This window comes from Ceratosolen solmsi, unplaced genomic scaffold (assembly GCF_000503995.2).
Source record: "Ceratosolen solmsi marchali unplaced genomic scaffold, CerSol_1.0 scaffold29, whole genome shotgun sequence".
NCBI classification, from domain to species: Eukaryota; Metazoa; Arthropoda; class Insecta; order Hymenoptera; family Agaonidae; genus Ceratosolen; species Ceratosolen solmsi.
The window spans coordinates 3979308-3995146 of record NW_011948417.1 but is presented as its reverse complement, the minus strand read 5'-3'; the positions used below and the strand labels follow the sequence as shown (position 1 = coordinate 3995146).

The following is a 15839-nucleotide window of genomic DNA, read 5'->3' as shown; positions in this document are numbered from 1 at the left end:
CCACCCGTCAATTATTTTAACCCAGGCCAGTTGAATGCCGATTTGCGAAAGCTCGCTGTAAATATGGTGCCATATCCAAAACTCCACTTCATGCTGACTGGCTTCGCTCCACTCGTATCGCGAGCTAACAAATCTTTCAGCGGCCTTACCGTGACAGAATTGGCGCATCAAATGTTCGACCCACGGAACGTTATGGCCGCATGCGATACGCGAAACGGAAGGTATAAATAAAAACAGGCATCTCAATTTTCTATCCGAGGATTGCATTTTCACCGACACTTTTTTAACTATTCAGATTCGCGAACTGTTCCATCTACTCGACGTGTTTATTATCGATTAAAGACAATTCTCACCATTTTTAGATGAACATTGTTAAATGACAATTTGGGACTCGTTATACTCACGTTACAACTATATTTTCCTTGCAATATAGCGATGCAAACATTTTCTTCCTACGTACATAATAATAATAATAATAATAATAATAATAATAATAATAATAATAATAATAATAATAATAATAATAATAATAACAATAACAACAACGACGACGACGACGACGACGACGACCACAACGACAACAACAACAATAATAATAATACGTAGTATCGATTCGATCCAATGATTAACGGGCAAATTCATAAATCGTCGATTTTCCGTGCCGTTTTCAAACACCTTTTCACTTATTATCGACATTTTGACGAATCTTTAAACGGAATGTAGCCCGATAATATGGACTTTCTGTGAAATTGAATCCGCTGCTGCTGTTGCTGCTACCGTTGCTGTTCCGCGATCGTACAATTGTTGACGAAATTTTTATTCCACTCTCTTCGTACCTTTAAGCTGCCTAAACAAACTTTTAATTCTATTACCACGACCCACGGGCCACTGACCATCGGCATTATTTATTTCATATCGATACGTTAAATTTAATTTACCGATCAAGCTTACGCGTATTCCCTTGTTAAGAAAATTTGCCCCTCCCTTGCTCATAGTAACACAAAATCTACGATTGTTTTTCTCGGTTTCATAAAGTTCAAAACAACATTTATCAATGTTCTTATCAATACAACACTGAGCACTGAGCAACGTAAAACTATACGTCACCATTAATTCTAAATACAATACAAGCTATATTAAAATTGCACGTATTCTCAAATCAATAATTTATCTCATCGTCTCATATTTGACGAAATAAGCATTAACGGTCCCAAATTATTCTATCAGATCTACAAGACATAATAATAATAATAATAATAATAATAATAATAATAATAATAATAATAATAATAATAATAATAATAATAACAACAATAACAATAATAATAATATTGTTAAAAAAACAAAACGCATGCTACTGCTTGTGATTCTTGTGAATTATCGTTATTCTTGTGAAAAAAAAAAAAATGATTCCCTAAAATTGATTTCGATTGGATTTTGAAGTTTTTCTTTTTAATGAGCATCGGAGATATTATAACACAGTTGAGTAGAATTTGGACTCGCATATGAAGTTTTTTTCTTTTTTTTTTTTTTTTTTTTTTTTTTTTTTTTATAGAGAAATTCGTTATAATATAAATGCGAATAATAAATATAACGAAGTGAATGTTTAATGAATAAAAATTTATCGATACGTTAAATGATTCACGGCACGTATGACCATCGAATCGATTAGATATCTGACGGTCGCAGCGGTTTTCCGTGGTCTGATGTCCATGCGAGATGTTGACGACGAGATGCTCACCATCCAAAATAAAAACAGCTCGTACTTCGTCGATTGGCTACCGAACAATGTTCAAACGGCAGTGTGTGACATTCCTCCGACGGGTCTCCAGATCTCCGGCACCTTCCTCGGCAACAACACCGTCATCCATGAGATTTTCAAGCGCATTTGCACACAGTTTACCCTGATGTTCAAAAGGAAGGCCTTTTTGCATTGGTTCACAGCCGAGGGCATGGAAGAGAATGAATTTACCGACGCTCACTCCGATCTCCTCGACCTCATCTCCGAATATCAGCAGTACGAATCGTTCGATACGACAAAAAGTATGATTAATGATGATAGCGACAATGAGGAAGAAGCCGCCGAGGATTGATAGAAATATTCATTTCACAAGAACGAATAAATTTTTTAATACATTTTATCGAGAAATAAATTATTTTTATGATATCCTCTTACAAAATTTATTTCTTACGATTATTTTTTATACGTGAGATTTAAAAAATTATTTACATATTTAAACTTTTAAACTTCGTCGCGTCAATTCATATTACAAGGTGAACAATTATTTTATTATACATATATTTTAAATTATAAAATATATGTATACTTTTAACAAGCAGTAATGTTGCGTGTTGGTATGTATATTTTTTTAATAAATTTGGTACTTTTATGTAAATTTTCAAATTATTTAATTATCACTCCTTGATAGTCCTTGGAGAATAGCTAAACATACAAATTGAAATTATGTTAATACAACGCATAAATTTCTTTATTTACATTTTTTTAATTCTTTTAAATTGCGCGTGCGAGTATGAGTGCGCGTGTGAGATTATCGGATGAGTAATTATAGTATTATGCACGCATGTAGTTTTAATAATAATTAATAGTTAAGATTATATGAAATGCAACTAGTATATTGAGGGCATACATATCATCCAAGAAGTTAACATTTCAATTTCACAAAGAGAAATACAATTTCAAGGCCACTGTAATAAGTTTGAAAACTATATTGTACTGTAAATTTAAGGAAATTAATACCGATAATCAAATAATAACAGTTCCACCTTTTGTATTTTGTTGGAAAGAAACGGGACAGTAGAGGATTCACATAAAAATACATAAAAAATTTTCTTCCGACACATATTTATTTCTTATCTTAAGCTCTTGATGTAGCAGCATAGATTATTATTATGTTACTATCAACGTTACGTAACAATCTGCATGCTTACATAAATTATATGATAAAAAATTATAAGAAATTATCTACAGAGGAACTTTGAATGCTTTGAATTATATAATTTCATCAAATTTATACATTTTATTTAATATAATACTGTAGGAATAAGTAGTTTAACCCTTGTGTGGCTAACCTTTGATGCTAAATTAGGCTCATTCATCTATATGCACAAAATTCTTTTTTTTTTTTTACCCTTGGTGTTTCTACTTTATGCAAATATTGATATTTTAGAAGTTGTTACAAGAAAAAGTGTATCGAATTACGTGTAGAAGTAAAATCGTCGAGCAATATGCTCGTTTGATTTTATTCTATTTCATTTTTTAAATAATGTTTGTAGCTTCAAAAAACTCGGTAGATTCTTTTGTAACGTAATAATATAATTAATAATATCTTCATATTGCTTCTTCATTAATTCGAGGATATAATTAATTCAATTTTGGAAATTATTTAGTAATTATCTAGATTATTATTTTAATAAGGATTCTATGTAAATTTATACTTTACATTTATTTTAACTTTAATTAGAAATTTAGTCGAATGAGTTTCAATAATCAACAAAATGGAATTTCGAGCGAGAGAGTGAGAGAGAGAGAGAGAGAGAGTGAGGGGGGGAGGAAAGAAGAAGTCTCATTGTCATATAAAATGTGAATTCTATGGTTAATTTTTGTTATGTTGAAAATTATGATAACAAAAGAGTTGTTCGCCGACCGTTGTGATTTTGTGGTTATACACAAGATTTCCCATTTTCCAGAATTTTTCCGAGTATCCAAGCAATCAATCTATTGAGATGGGCTTAATCTAGCACCCGTGATACAGCACGAGCGTCCTCATAATTAATTTCTTATTTATCATAATATTTATTAATTTATTAAAACGTCGATCTGGAAACTCGATCTTCGAGAGTCTTGTTAAAAAATTTATAATATGGATAAATAATGAAACGGAAGAAAATATTAGATTTATAGATTCGCATAAAATAATTTAAACATTTATAAAAGTAATGACTTGGAAATAGATTTTATTTAATAAAATACATCACGTTGATATTTTAAGCGAAATACTGTTTAACATTTTTTTTATTTTTTTTTAGTAGCAGTGGTAGCAGTAATAGTAGTAGTAGTAGTAGTAGTAGTAGTAGTAGTAGTAGTAGTAATAGTGATAGCGCTGTGTAGTAATAAAGATAAGAATCAATTTAAGGAAGAAGTTACGAAAAATGTTCGAATAAGCTATCAATAATTCTATAAAATCGTAAATAAATTAATAATTTTGATTGCTAAATTATGCTAAAATTATTTAGCATAAATTTTAGTACCAATATTTTTTATTATTTATGCATCTATAACGATATAAAGTCATATCAATTTATGTGTGTAAATAAATTTCAGAACGAATATAATCAACACGAGTCTCCAGTAGTTATGTTTCATTCGTCTAAATAAATATATTAATTACATATGTGCTTTCATCCGAAATATTATAATTAGAAACTTTAAATAAAAATAATATATAAAAAAAAAAAAAATATTTATATATATATATATATATATATATATATATATATATATATATATATATATGAATACCTTTGGTTTGACAATTTTATTATATTTTACTTTTTTGAATTAATTTTAATATTTTAAAATACAGCATAGTGTATAAATATATTAGATATTCTTTTTATATTATAAAATAAAATTTGTACGTATGAAATTCTGTAAAACTGCATAGTTTTATTCTATTAGCATATATTATTTATTTTATAATACCTGATCCGCTATTTAATTAAAAAATAACTATATAAAACAATAATTAGAGATTTATAATTTATTGCATACAATATGATGTTTATATGATGTTCTTTTTATTAGTGAATTACACGATTGTATATAAGTAATATTAATTTTTAATTTTAATTAGTTTATTTTTATCCATCATATATCAAATTTATGCATATAAAAAGAATAAGAAAATGCATTTTAAATTGTTTACATATTATTTTATAATCTGAATTAGAAATTAGTAGTGAACCGTTGTATAGTATAGAAAAAATATGAAAAATATTATTTTGTTCCATTTTTAATCATGACTTTTTAATTTTATATGGGGAAATATGTTACTTCAAGCGTTTAAAATATTGCACAGGGTATACTTAATTAAATGTAATGCTTGATTAATTTTATAATATGTATATTAAGTCTAACAAATTACAAATTAAATACAGATTAATATTTAAAATTATAATATTTTCGTAATTTAATGATATAATATACGAGGCGCGCATTCCGATTTTAAAGTGTAAATTATAAACTTAAATATTTGCATATATTAAAGATCTTATTACATATTTTGTTGGCCAATTTTGTATTGGCAGTTGTGATGACGAAAAAATACAGCTGAAATTGATTAGAAGAGCACGAGGTCGACGAATTATCCGTTTTCTATCTACAATGTTTTGTTACTAAATCTCACATACTATCCGGTCATCTTGTATTATTGTGATTTTTCAATAGAAGATTCTTTTTCACTTCATTTGACATTATTTATCCTTACTTTATGGGACCTTTTATTTCTTGTTTGAACAAAATTTAATAACACATTGTATTTTCCATAATATAAGCAATTTAAATAGAATATTGACGTCCTATGTAATATGTCGCATTAATATTGTAAACAAGAATATTATAAAATCTTATAATGTACATATTATGCATTATAGTATAGTATTTTTAATTTATTTTTAAAATATTGTGGAAACATAAATATTATTAGTCTTTTAAGAGAGAAAATGAAAAATATTTTTAAATAAAGATTCTACTTTTAATAATGCATATAAAACGTGCCATTGAATAGTTTCAAATATATTTGTATAAGTTATTAAAAGGAACCTTTTTATAAAACAGTGACTTTAATGAGTTGTCGATGATAAATCAACAAAGTCAAATTAATTATAAAAAAAGGAAAAAAAAAAAGCATATTTATTTTTATTTTAATACTCATTAATATTTAACATACACACCATTCATATACATAAGATACGATGATGAAGGCTCATCAATCTCTTTTTCCTTTTTTTTTTTTTAAATAAAAACAAAATATTGTAATATTTACAAAAATTAAAATATATACAATTATTATGTTATTATAAACGAAATTAATTTAAAAAATTTATTTCAGTTCATTGGTTAATTAAATTTAGGCATAAATGACTACTTTGAAATTTCCAAAATATTTTATAAGTATTTTTAACTAAAAAGAAAAATTTAGCTATTTCGTTTTAAAAGTGTTATTTTGATGTTTAACAATTATTGATTAGTTAATTATTATGTTAATAATTAGCGTCATCTTAGCGTTTCTTAAAACAAAATACGTATATTTTTCACTTATAAGAATCCTATAGTTTATAAGTAAGTAGTTTTTATTTAACTTAATTACAAAATATTCATAAATTCGCGTAAAAAATATTTTGAAATTATATAAATTTAAGATATCATTAATCTTTTATTGTACAGTCAATATTTTAAAAGTTCACAAATCATATTTTAATTTCTAATTTAATACGTAGTAATTTCTTAAAATTGTAAAGAAAATAAAAAAAATTTTATTACAAAACGTAATCAAGTTCATATCTAATGTATTGATTCTTTGGATCATTCATTATTCTTGGGTATCCAGCGACAAGAGCATCTTGACCTCCAATATATAGTGAATTATAAATTTTCCAATATACATCGCGTACTTTTCTTGCAGGATGAAATAATCCCTAAAGAAGTAATTTTTATTATGCAATTGTATATATTTATTTTACTCTAGAATATATTAAAAAAAAAAAAAAAAAAAAAAAAAAAAAAACCCTAGCAAACAAACAAAGAAAAACGAAAAGAAGTAGATAGACGTACCTGTAAGGCATATTGAAGAATTTTAATTGGACCTAATGAAACTCGTAATCCATCGACAGCATCCATAAATGCTTGTACCAAATGTGGTGACGTTTCGAAAACATTTGGCCACACGTAATTCAATAAATGAATAAGTGCATCTTCGCAACCAAAACCATGAACCCCTAAAGCCATGTGCTTAATAGCTGCGCAAGCCGTTTGTCTGTGAACCAGATCTCTGTCCAAAGAGAAAAAAAAATCAATATCGATTGCACATGTAATTACTTAGTATTATAATTTAATGTGATAATTTACGAACCTATCCATTAATGCATCTTCAAGTAATGGACTGACTGCGTAAATGTAATCCTTACCCATTTCTCCAATATATTCGAATAGGAAGGATAGTGACTTAAGAACACCATTTTGTACATTAAGTTCTGGAACCCTGTACTCGTTCATGAGCGCCGGTAATACTGTAAAAGGACTACAAGTTTCTGCTACAATAGCAATAGCCACAGTTGTGCATACACGATTTTGACGTTCTTGGACTTTGAGGTTATTTAATAAAGTTGCTAAAACATCGTGAGGTCTGTAGGGAATAAAATTAATTTTATTTAAAAAAAATTTTATTTAAAAGTAAAAATTTTATAAAAGAAAATTGTCGTTAAAATTTACCCAATAGCTTTTGCTATGTATCCAAATGTGTTTACCGTTGCTCGCCTAATAGCCTTTTTATGTGCTTTTAACAATTCCAGAAGTTCGAAACAAATTCTCATCCATTCTCGAGCTGATACATATTCGGGTCCTCTGTCTGCTATCCTACCAACTAAGTCGATACAATTTTCTTGTACCTTAAGGACAAAGAATATATATATGATAATGTTATTCGCTTAAATGTTATAGAGACAAAAAGATTTATCACTTACTTTTTCGTGTCTGTTTTTCAAAATTGGTGTTAGTCTAGGGAGTAAATCTTTAATTGGTGGTGTCATTTTTGTCATACCAATTACATTTACAATGGCTTTTAAGGCTCCTAATATACTACCCAATACCTCTGGATATTCTTCACCCAAGTACTCATAAAGTACAACTCCCAAATGTCCCATAAGTTTTTCCTGTCGTTTATTAAGAAAAGAGATTTTTTTATTTTTTTTTTTAACAAATATAAGTTACGAAAAAATTTATAATATACATTACCTCTTGACAGGTTTTCATAACAATAGCAATCCTCGAAATAAGATCGGCAGCTTGTTGTCTGACTTTTGCCGATTTGTTATTTAGTCTCCATAATATTGTACCACATATTTGAGGTAAATATGCTTTAACTCTTTTACCTAAGGTGTTTACAATTGTACCAAAACCATTGAGCATTACTACGTCCTAAAAGTAAACAATAATATTATACAATTTCCATATTTCATTCGATATTCAATATTTCGTCTTAGTATGTTGAAACTCACCTCTGTTGTCTGTTCTTGGAAAGCATAAAGAATGCCGTCTATAAGTTGTTCCTCAAGCCGCGAATCGACATCGGCAGCTCCCAAATTGCCCATAATTTTTTCTATGGTTTCCATAACCATTTTTCTATATTGTTCATTTTCATCTTTTAGATCATCAACGACTCTATTAATGATTTCTGAAGAGCCAACTTTGTTGGCAATTTCTACAGTTGTATCAACGAGCTATTATAACGTCATTAATTACATTACATTAATTGAATACTCACTCATAAAGATATAATTATAAATTTTGAATTAGTTTTGGATTTGCTTACTTGTCTATAATTCCTACGATCCAAAGCCATTCTATGATTCCAAAAATGCTTAAAGAAATGTGGTAAAATTTCATCCTTAATGTATTGAGCTTCGACACCATCTGTCCCACAACACTGCTTCACTACCTACATTACAAACAATTGTTAATATAAGAATTAGGTAATACTTATAAATGTACTTATTTAATTAAAAAATATATTTAAGATATTACCTTCAATACAATTTTTTTCATTTCTTCATCGGGTGACTGAAATTCTCGAATTAGAATCAGCATTACTTCACGAGTATAATAATTTGCGTATTCGGCATCCATAAGTGGAATTAAATACCCAATGGCTTTTAAAAAGGCAGCGAGACCTTTACCTCTATGGTTACGAATACCTTTCCAAAGAGGTTTTAGGACTGAATCGAAACTTTCAATACCATATGGGGTGGCAGCTTCGGCTAAGGCTGCTATTGCCAAAGCTGTGATCGTTCGAACTTTTTGTTGTTCATCAACCAAACCTGAAGCCAAGAAATCCAATCCAATCCAATTAATCAACACGCCCACACACGCGTATATAAATATGTGCATATATAATGCAATGAAAAATAATAAATAATAAATAACGTACCGTGTTCAATAATTTCCACTAAACTTTTTAAATGTGGTAATATAGCGCATCCCATTAGAATAGCGATTTGTTGAACAATTTTAATACCAGTGTGACGTGCTTGCCAAGATTTTTTACTTCTACATACAGCTTTGAGAAAAGGTAAAAGAGAAGGAATACCTAAAGCTGAAGCAACAACAGCAAACGCTCTAGCTGTTGTGTTTCTTACGTATTCATCGATATTGTCAATGTCAGGTCTCATTGTTGAAATCATAGTAGCTAAGCCAGCCGCTTTGGCTAAATTTGAAATGATTTCTCTACCCTCTACACGAGCATAGTAGTCTTCGTCAATCAATAAGGGTTCAATCACAACGAGAATCTGTGATTAAAGAAAAATTTTTATTTTAAATCGAAGCTTTCAAGTCCAATGCAAGTTCAATACAATTAAATTATAATTATGTTTCCTGTATTGTTAAACTTACCTTATGCACATAAGGTCTAACCAAATCATCTAATTTATATAAGATGCGATCAATAACTTTAACGAGTAAATGTCTTTCCTGATCTTCCAAGGTAGGTGACATAAGGAGAGGTAAAATTTGATTGAACAGTGGCCCAGCACCAAATTCTCTAGCCTTATCAGTTATCTGTCTTAAAGCAGCCTTACGCATTGGTGGTGTTCCATTTTTAATTTTTAATAACAACTTCATAATTTTCCTCTCTTTTTGCTCTTCAGGGCTAAGTGATTCTTCGTCTACGTCCACTAATAATTTATCAAAATATTGGGCATCTTCTGGCTTCATAAAGGGTAAATTTCCTTTTGGTTGATTGTCGATTAATTTGGCATTTTTATCTTCTTGCTGAATGAAAAAGCCTTGTGGTGTGCCAGCGATTGGTGTTGGTGTGGCCGTTAACTTTCTCGCCGGTGTTCTTATGGGTACATAACCTGTATGAAAATATATTAATTGCGCTTATCATGTCAAAATGGCTTTTAAAAATAAATTTACATGAAGATAAAATTATAAATCTAAATATTACCGGCGGGAGGTTGTAATACTTTATAACCGGGTGGGAACATTGCATCTAATTCATCATCCGAGAATGGTCTGTTTCTCTCATCTATTTCTCTTTCCCAACGATAAGCTTGCAATTGTTCTGGTGTCATTGACATCAAATGTCCTGGTGTAGGAGTGGCCATTCCCATGGCTTTTGGACCCGTAGGGGTTGTACCACTAGGAGTCAAAATCGACGTCTGGTGTGGCGTAGTAAGTGGTGTTGCCGGGGTTTGGGGGGTCATAGACCCAGGTGTTTGAGTGGATGGAGTTTCATCCCAACGACTTCTCCGCTTACTGGCTGATGGCGTTGGGGTCTCTTGAATGAGATCTCCAGCGACTCTATCAGTTCTTGGAGTTTCAGCCCAGCCACTACCATGACCAGGGGTTTCTATTTAAATACAAATACATTTTTTTTTTTTTTTTTTTTATATTTATATATTATCATAAGTTGTATAAATAAAAAATTAATTTTAAATTTATTACCTCTTTCTGTTTTTGGGGTTTCATCCCATCTATTCCTACGACTAGAAACAACCTTTTCATGTGGTGTTTCTCTACCAGGAGTAGCGGCACCTGGGGTTGCATGGCCAGGCGTTGCATCCCACATTCTAGTACTAACGCCTGGTGTGGCCCCTGGCGTTTCACCCCCCTTTCCATGACCTGGGGTTTCATCCCATCGAACCGCAGCGGGTGTGACCTAGATGATCATGACAGTTTTATTTTTTAAAGTTTTTTAATTCATTATTGTACTTTACTATTTAAAATATTATTATGAATATATGAATTTTACATCGGCAGTATCCCAGGAAGTTGGTGTAGCAATTGTACCAATAGTTGGTTTCTTAGGTGTAGGTGTATCATCTGTTTGATCCCAACGTCCACGTTTTTTTGGTGCTGGTTTTGGTTCTCCATTAGTTTTTAATGTTCCATCTTTCGCTTTTTCAGCTATTTTTTTACGTAACTATGCAGAAAGTAAAGTAAAAAATTATTTATAAATATATATCCAATTTAATAAAATTTTCTTGTTCAAAATTTTAATTTTACTTCTGATTCTTCTCCTTTTAACAGTTGTTCTTTCATAATCTCTGTATATGTCCTTGAACCAACATCTGGAGTTTTTCCACCTGCAATCACGAAACAAAGGTCACGCAAAGCGTAACTATTAGCAATTTTAACATAGAACATGATAATATTTTTGTTTTATATGACTGATTTTCCTAATCGAATTGACATGAATCTCTAAATCAATATGCCTTTAGAATATGTTAGCAATATTCTATGATTAGCTACTGAATTAACTTGAAGCTGTTACCCATTTGAAAAATACAATAATATTGTGGACAAAAGTGAATTCTAACTTAAATTGTAAAACAGGTAATAGAGTTGCATCAGTAGCTGGCATACAATATACGTACGTGGAATTTTGATGCCATAGGGAGCACTGTCCTGCTCATGTCATCCAGATTGTAAAATACTTGACATCTAAAAATCAATTCTGATCTCGTTATTAATAATATATGCACTCAAACCATTCATACTGATTTATGGGGTTATCTTTTAAACCTGTATGACAAGATAAAAAACTTAAGATTTTAGTATACATTATAAATATATAAAAAATAAATATAAATACTCGTATTATTTTTGTTAAAATAATTTATAATAATTGTTAGAAGGTTATTTGTCTATTAAACATTTTAATTATTTAGTACACTAAAGTAAATGTAGATATTGTAAACAAATTTGAATAATGCTTTTAATTATTTTAACCTATACGAACATTTTTCTTTAATATCCAAGATTTTTTAAATATAAATAATTTTACTTTAAAAAAATTTTTTTTCTATTGCGTATTATCTTTAAATTAATTCTTTTAAATTTAATTTTAAATAAATTTACTTTGATTTCATTTTGAATACAACTATAAATCCTTAATTTATCTATATTGAGATTCAAAAACCAATTGCATATTTGAATTCATGCTTACAATAATATTGCACTGGAGATATTGTTCATTTATGAATATTATAATACTATATAAAAGTTTTATCTTTATCATTGAATAAACAGGTTTAATAAGAGGGCTTTTACAACTTAGAGTCGTATAACCTTCGACTTAGTATCCAGGGAAAGTTGATGATTCCAAATGCGCAGACCGACACTAAGATTGGAAAAAAACGCAGGAATTAGTATGTATTTGGAAGAAACACATGCACACAATTCATTCAAACCAATGTTTAACAACTACATACATTCCTCTCCTTATCATCCAACTGCGTTATAACTACCAACACTATGTAGTTTATGTTAGGTTGCTTCAATATAAGTTATACATCTTTCTGATGTGATCAAAGACGAGTACAATGCTTTTTGATAAATAAAATATTTTAAATTTAATAGTCAAAATGAATTACATCAAAATTCATTTATAAAAATAATTGAAATTATAAAAATTAAATTAATTAAATATAAAATAATATAAGAAATTAAATATTTAAAAAATAATATTAATAATTAATAAAATTTCAAATTCTCCAAAAAATTGAATTTTTTATTAAATGAATATTCCAATGCTTTTATACTCATAACAGTTGTTTTACATGATTATTAACAAAATATTTATCCATGCAAGTGCTGAAATGAAAAATAAAAGATAATAAATGTAAATTCATTAATTATTTTAGCGTAAAATTTTTGTCAATTGTTTTTCTTATTTTATTATTAATGCAAATTGTATACATCCTGCAATTACATGAAAAATTTTTTGCAAATCACAAGCAAGTTAAAATATACCTTCAACTGTATAAATGAGGACTAACTAGGCTTGGGAATTTTCAAAGTAATTAAATTAAAATAATTACCTGTACTTTTTTTACAATAATAAAGTGCAATAAAAATATTACTAACCTTCTGCAAATGGATCAACACGCTCAGGAGAAATAATCATCCGTCTTCTTTTTTGTCTGTATTCATCTTCCCTATCTGCAATAGTAGGACGTCTTCTATCCGCGAAAGGATCGTAATCTTTTTCGCTCTAAGCAATTTTATAAAATCAGTATAAAATAGGAATATGTAGTTATAAAATAACATTGAATTACAAAACATTTAATTTACTGTTATTATTAAAATTATGAACTTAGCGTACCTGCGCAACATCATTGAGCAAAGCAGCTGGAGCATTGAAGCCCCTTTTATTTGTACTAAATGTACTTGGTTCATAATCCTCGTCCTACAAACAAACACAATACAAAATTTACAAAGAAATATAAATGCTCTATGGTTCCTGAACGAATACTTACATCTATCTCATCATTGGCAGCGATCGATGTAACATATCCGTCAAACTTGTTATTGGTACCGTCGTAAATATCTTGATCGTAAAATCCTGTTTTCCCTAGGGCAACTTGTTCCTCCGCGGTAGTAGTAATTTGCACGTTCTTTTTCTTTTCTTGAATGTCTCGAATCTGGGCCTCGATATCTGAAATACACAAGTTACATAAATATCGATAACTTAAGTAAAACGAAGGAGAAATTATTAAATTAGTAACTGGCAACATAATCATCCATCAATTAGGCCACATGAGAACACAAACCACAACATTACCCAAAGACTGCTTCGATACCAACACAGTTTACAAATTTTAACGGATAAAGCTCAAATTGAAAATAATAATCATAATGCTAGAGCATATATTAAATACAAGTAAAAACTTATCGAAATCTTATCCTCGGCTTACATGAAAAATTACTTGCCACTTCGACGCGTTACCATGGAAAAAAGTGGAGGAAATCTTACCTTCTCGTGTTCGTGGTATCTGATCCATCTCCATGTCTGCAGCTCCAAGATGATCTTCAAAGTATTCGATAATCTCGAAACGGCGTTCCTAGTATTGGCAACTATTAGATGAAAAAGCCACGTTGAATAAAACAATTGGGTGTGTACTTCTTTCTGAGGTAAACGTTAAAATTGAGTTAAAGCGGATCCTTCGGCATGGAAGAACATCCGCCATTTGCATTATTCTTTACAATTGCCCTCTCCACGCTCTTCTCCACGCATCAACGTAGTTGAAAAACAGTGGACAGGCAATAGTACTAAAATCGTTTAAAAATCACTTTTTCAGAGGGAATTTTCAAAGACAGTTTATGGTATTTAAAAAATCTCGTATATTAGGTGAAAATAATCGAAAAAATTCAATGCCGCATTTAAGATAGACGCCTGCACATTATTTAATGCGAAATTTCAAATTATCATATTTTAACGTATGAATTAAAACAATATTAATTATTTTTAAATTTTGTTTAAAGTTACTTTTACCGAGCAGACAATTTTCCAAATTCATTCAAACTATTAACACTATTAAACATATATTGATTACAATAAGATGGAGTAATGTCACGTAATCACAATAATAACATTGTGATTCTTCATAATTAATATACAAATAATATATTATTTTAACAATATTGAATAACGAGCGTACGGACGCTCTATAATTATATATATTCCATTTTAATCATTTTATATGACTTAAATTTTTTTATAAAATGCGAAAGGAATTTATGCACATGCCCGTCGAAATTTTCATGGATTTTTAAAATAATCATTGTAGATTATCGAAGCGTTTAAAATTAATGGAATAAAATTAATGGACAGTTTCTTCATGTGCCTTAGTTGACATTTATCGAATGTTAAATCTAATGTTTCTCACAGAATAGTAAACACTATTACTTATGTTTACCTTTTATAATGTTTTTACTTTCATAAATATTCATATTACAGTCAAATCTGCTAATTTTCATAAATTTTTTTCTTTACTCAAATGTATTAAATAATAAAATAAGAAATTATCAATGTCGAAGTGACTGTATGGTGAATGTAATCAGATAAAATATTGTTATAATTTATTTTATATTACACAGGTCTGGATAATTTCTTAATTAAAATTAATTTAATTTCATTCTCTCGATATTTTCTACGAGTATAATTGTTTATTCTTGTTCTCTCATTCCTCAACAATTTGAAATAGTTCATTGATGTTTTTTTTCTTTTTTTTTTTTTTTTTTTTTTTTTTTTTTTTTTTTTTTTTCTTACTATTTTTTACAAACAAATGAAATTAACGCTATAATTTAAAATTAATGTTGGAATTAAGTTATGATTCTAAGTCTAAGAAATATAATGTAAATCGAAATAGTTGAATTTTGAAATAGAAGATAGCAAAAATAAAAGAAACAAAATTAAGTTTTAATTTATCTGAATTTTTTTTTTTTTATAAGCAAATTTGTTTTTATAAATATATAATATGTTTTACATAAAAATTATAAAATAATATTGTATTATATGATTTATGTAGAAATTTACTGTACATTAAAATCATATTTTCATCATTAAAAACAATTTTAAATTCTTTTCATATTATTTTTGTATAATGAGTCGTATAAATTTTTATTATTATTTAATAATGTGTAACAGCTGCATTGATAATAATAAAAAAAAAATGTATATTTTCAAAATATGTGAATCATGAAAAAAAAAAAAAAAAAAAAAAAAAAAAAAAAAAAAAAAAAACAACTGTGCAAAAAA

General features: G+C 28.6%; 2 protein-coding genes across 3 annotated transcripts in view; one reads left to right on the top strand and one right to left on the bottom strand.

The window, feature by feature from the left end:
• LOC105359671 (tubulin beta chain-like) overlaps positions 1-2145 on the top strand; it is a 3832-nt gene extending 1687 nt beyond the window's left edge. The window contains exons 3-4 of the mRNA XM_011496318.1: positions 26-221; positions 1673-2145. Coding sequence (XP_011494620.1) covers positions 26-221; positions 1673-2093 — 617 coding nt within the window. The 3' untranslated portion in view covers positions 2094-2145. The remainder of the gene's footprint in view (positions 1-25; positions 222-1672) is intronic.
• A 4373-nt stretch (positions 2146-6518) lies between these two features.
• The window catches only part of Sf3b1 (splicing factor 3B subunit 1), a 12131-nt gene continuing 2810 nt past the window's right edge, over positions 6519-15839 (bottom strand). Inside the window, exons 2-20 of one of the 2 annotated variants that reach the window (XM_011496315.1) lie at positions 14055-14350; positions 13558-13736; positions 13404-13487; positions 13166-13292; positions 11303-11382; positions 11049-11219; positions 10742-10955; positions 10242-10646; positions 9686-10149; positions 9225-9582; positions 8822-9114; positions 8610-8735; positions 8296-8517; positions 8033-8215; positions 7762-7950; positions 7511-7686; positions 7152-7424; positions 6854-7070; positions 6519-6717 (exon numbers count right to left, since the gene is read on the bottom strand). In XM_011496315.1, the coding sequence (XP_011494617.1) occupies positions 6559-6717; positions 6854-7070; positions 7152-7424; positions 7511-7686; positions 7762-7950; positions 8033-8215; positions 8296-8517; positions 8610-8735; positions 8822-9114; positions 9225-9582; positions 9686-10149; positions 10242-10646; positions 10742-10955; positions 11049-11219; positions 11303-11382; positions 13166-13292; positions 13404-13487; positions 13558-13736; positions 14055-14088 (3954 nt within the window). In that variant the 5' untranslated portion in view covers positions 14089-14350 and the 3' untranslated portion in view covers positions 6519-6558. Of the gene's footprint in view, positions 6718-6853; positions 7071-7151; positions 7425-7510; positions 7687-7761; positions 7951-8032; positions 8216-8295; positions 8518-8609; positions 8736-8821; positions 9115-9224; positions 9583-9685; positions 10150-10241; positions 10647-10741; positions 10956-11048; positions 11220-11302; positions 11383-11673; positions 11836-13165; positions 13293-13403; positions 13488-13557; positions 13737-14054; positions 14351-15839 lie in introns of those variants that run through there. The other variant, XM_011496316.1, reaches the window with a different exon arrangement.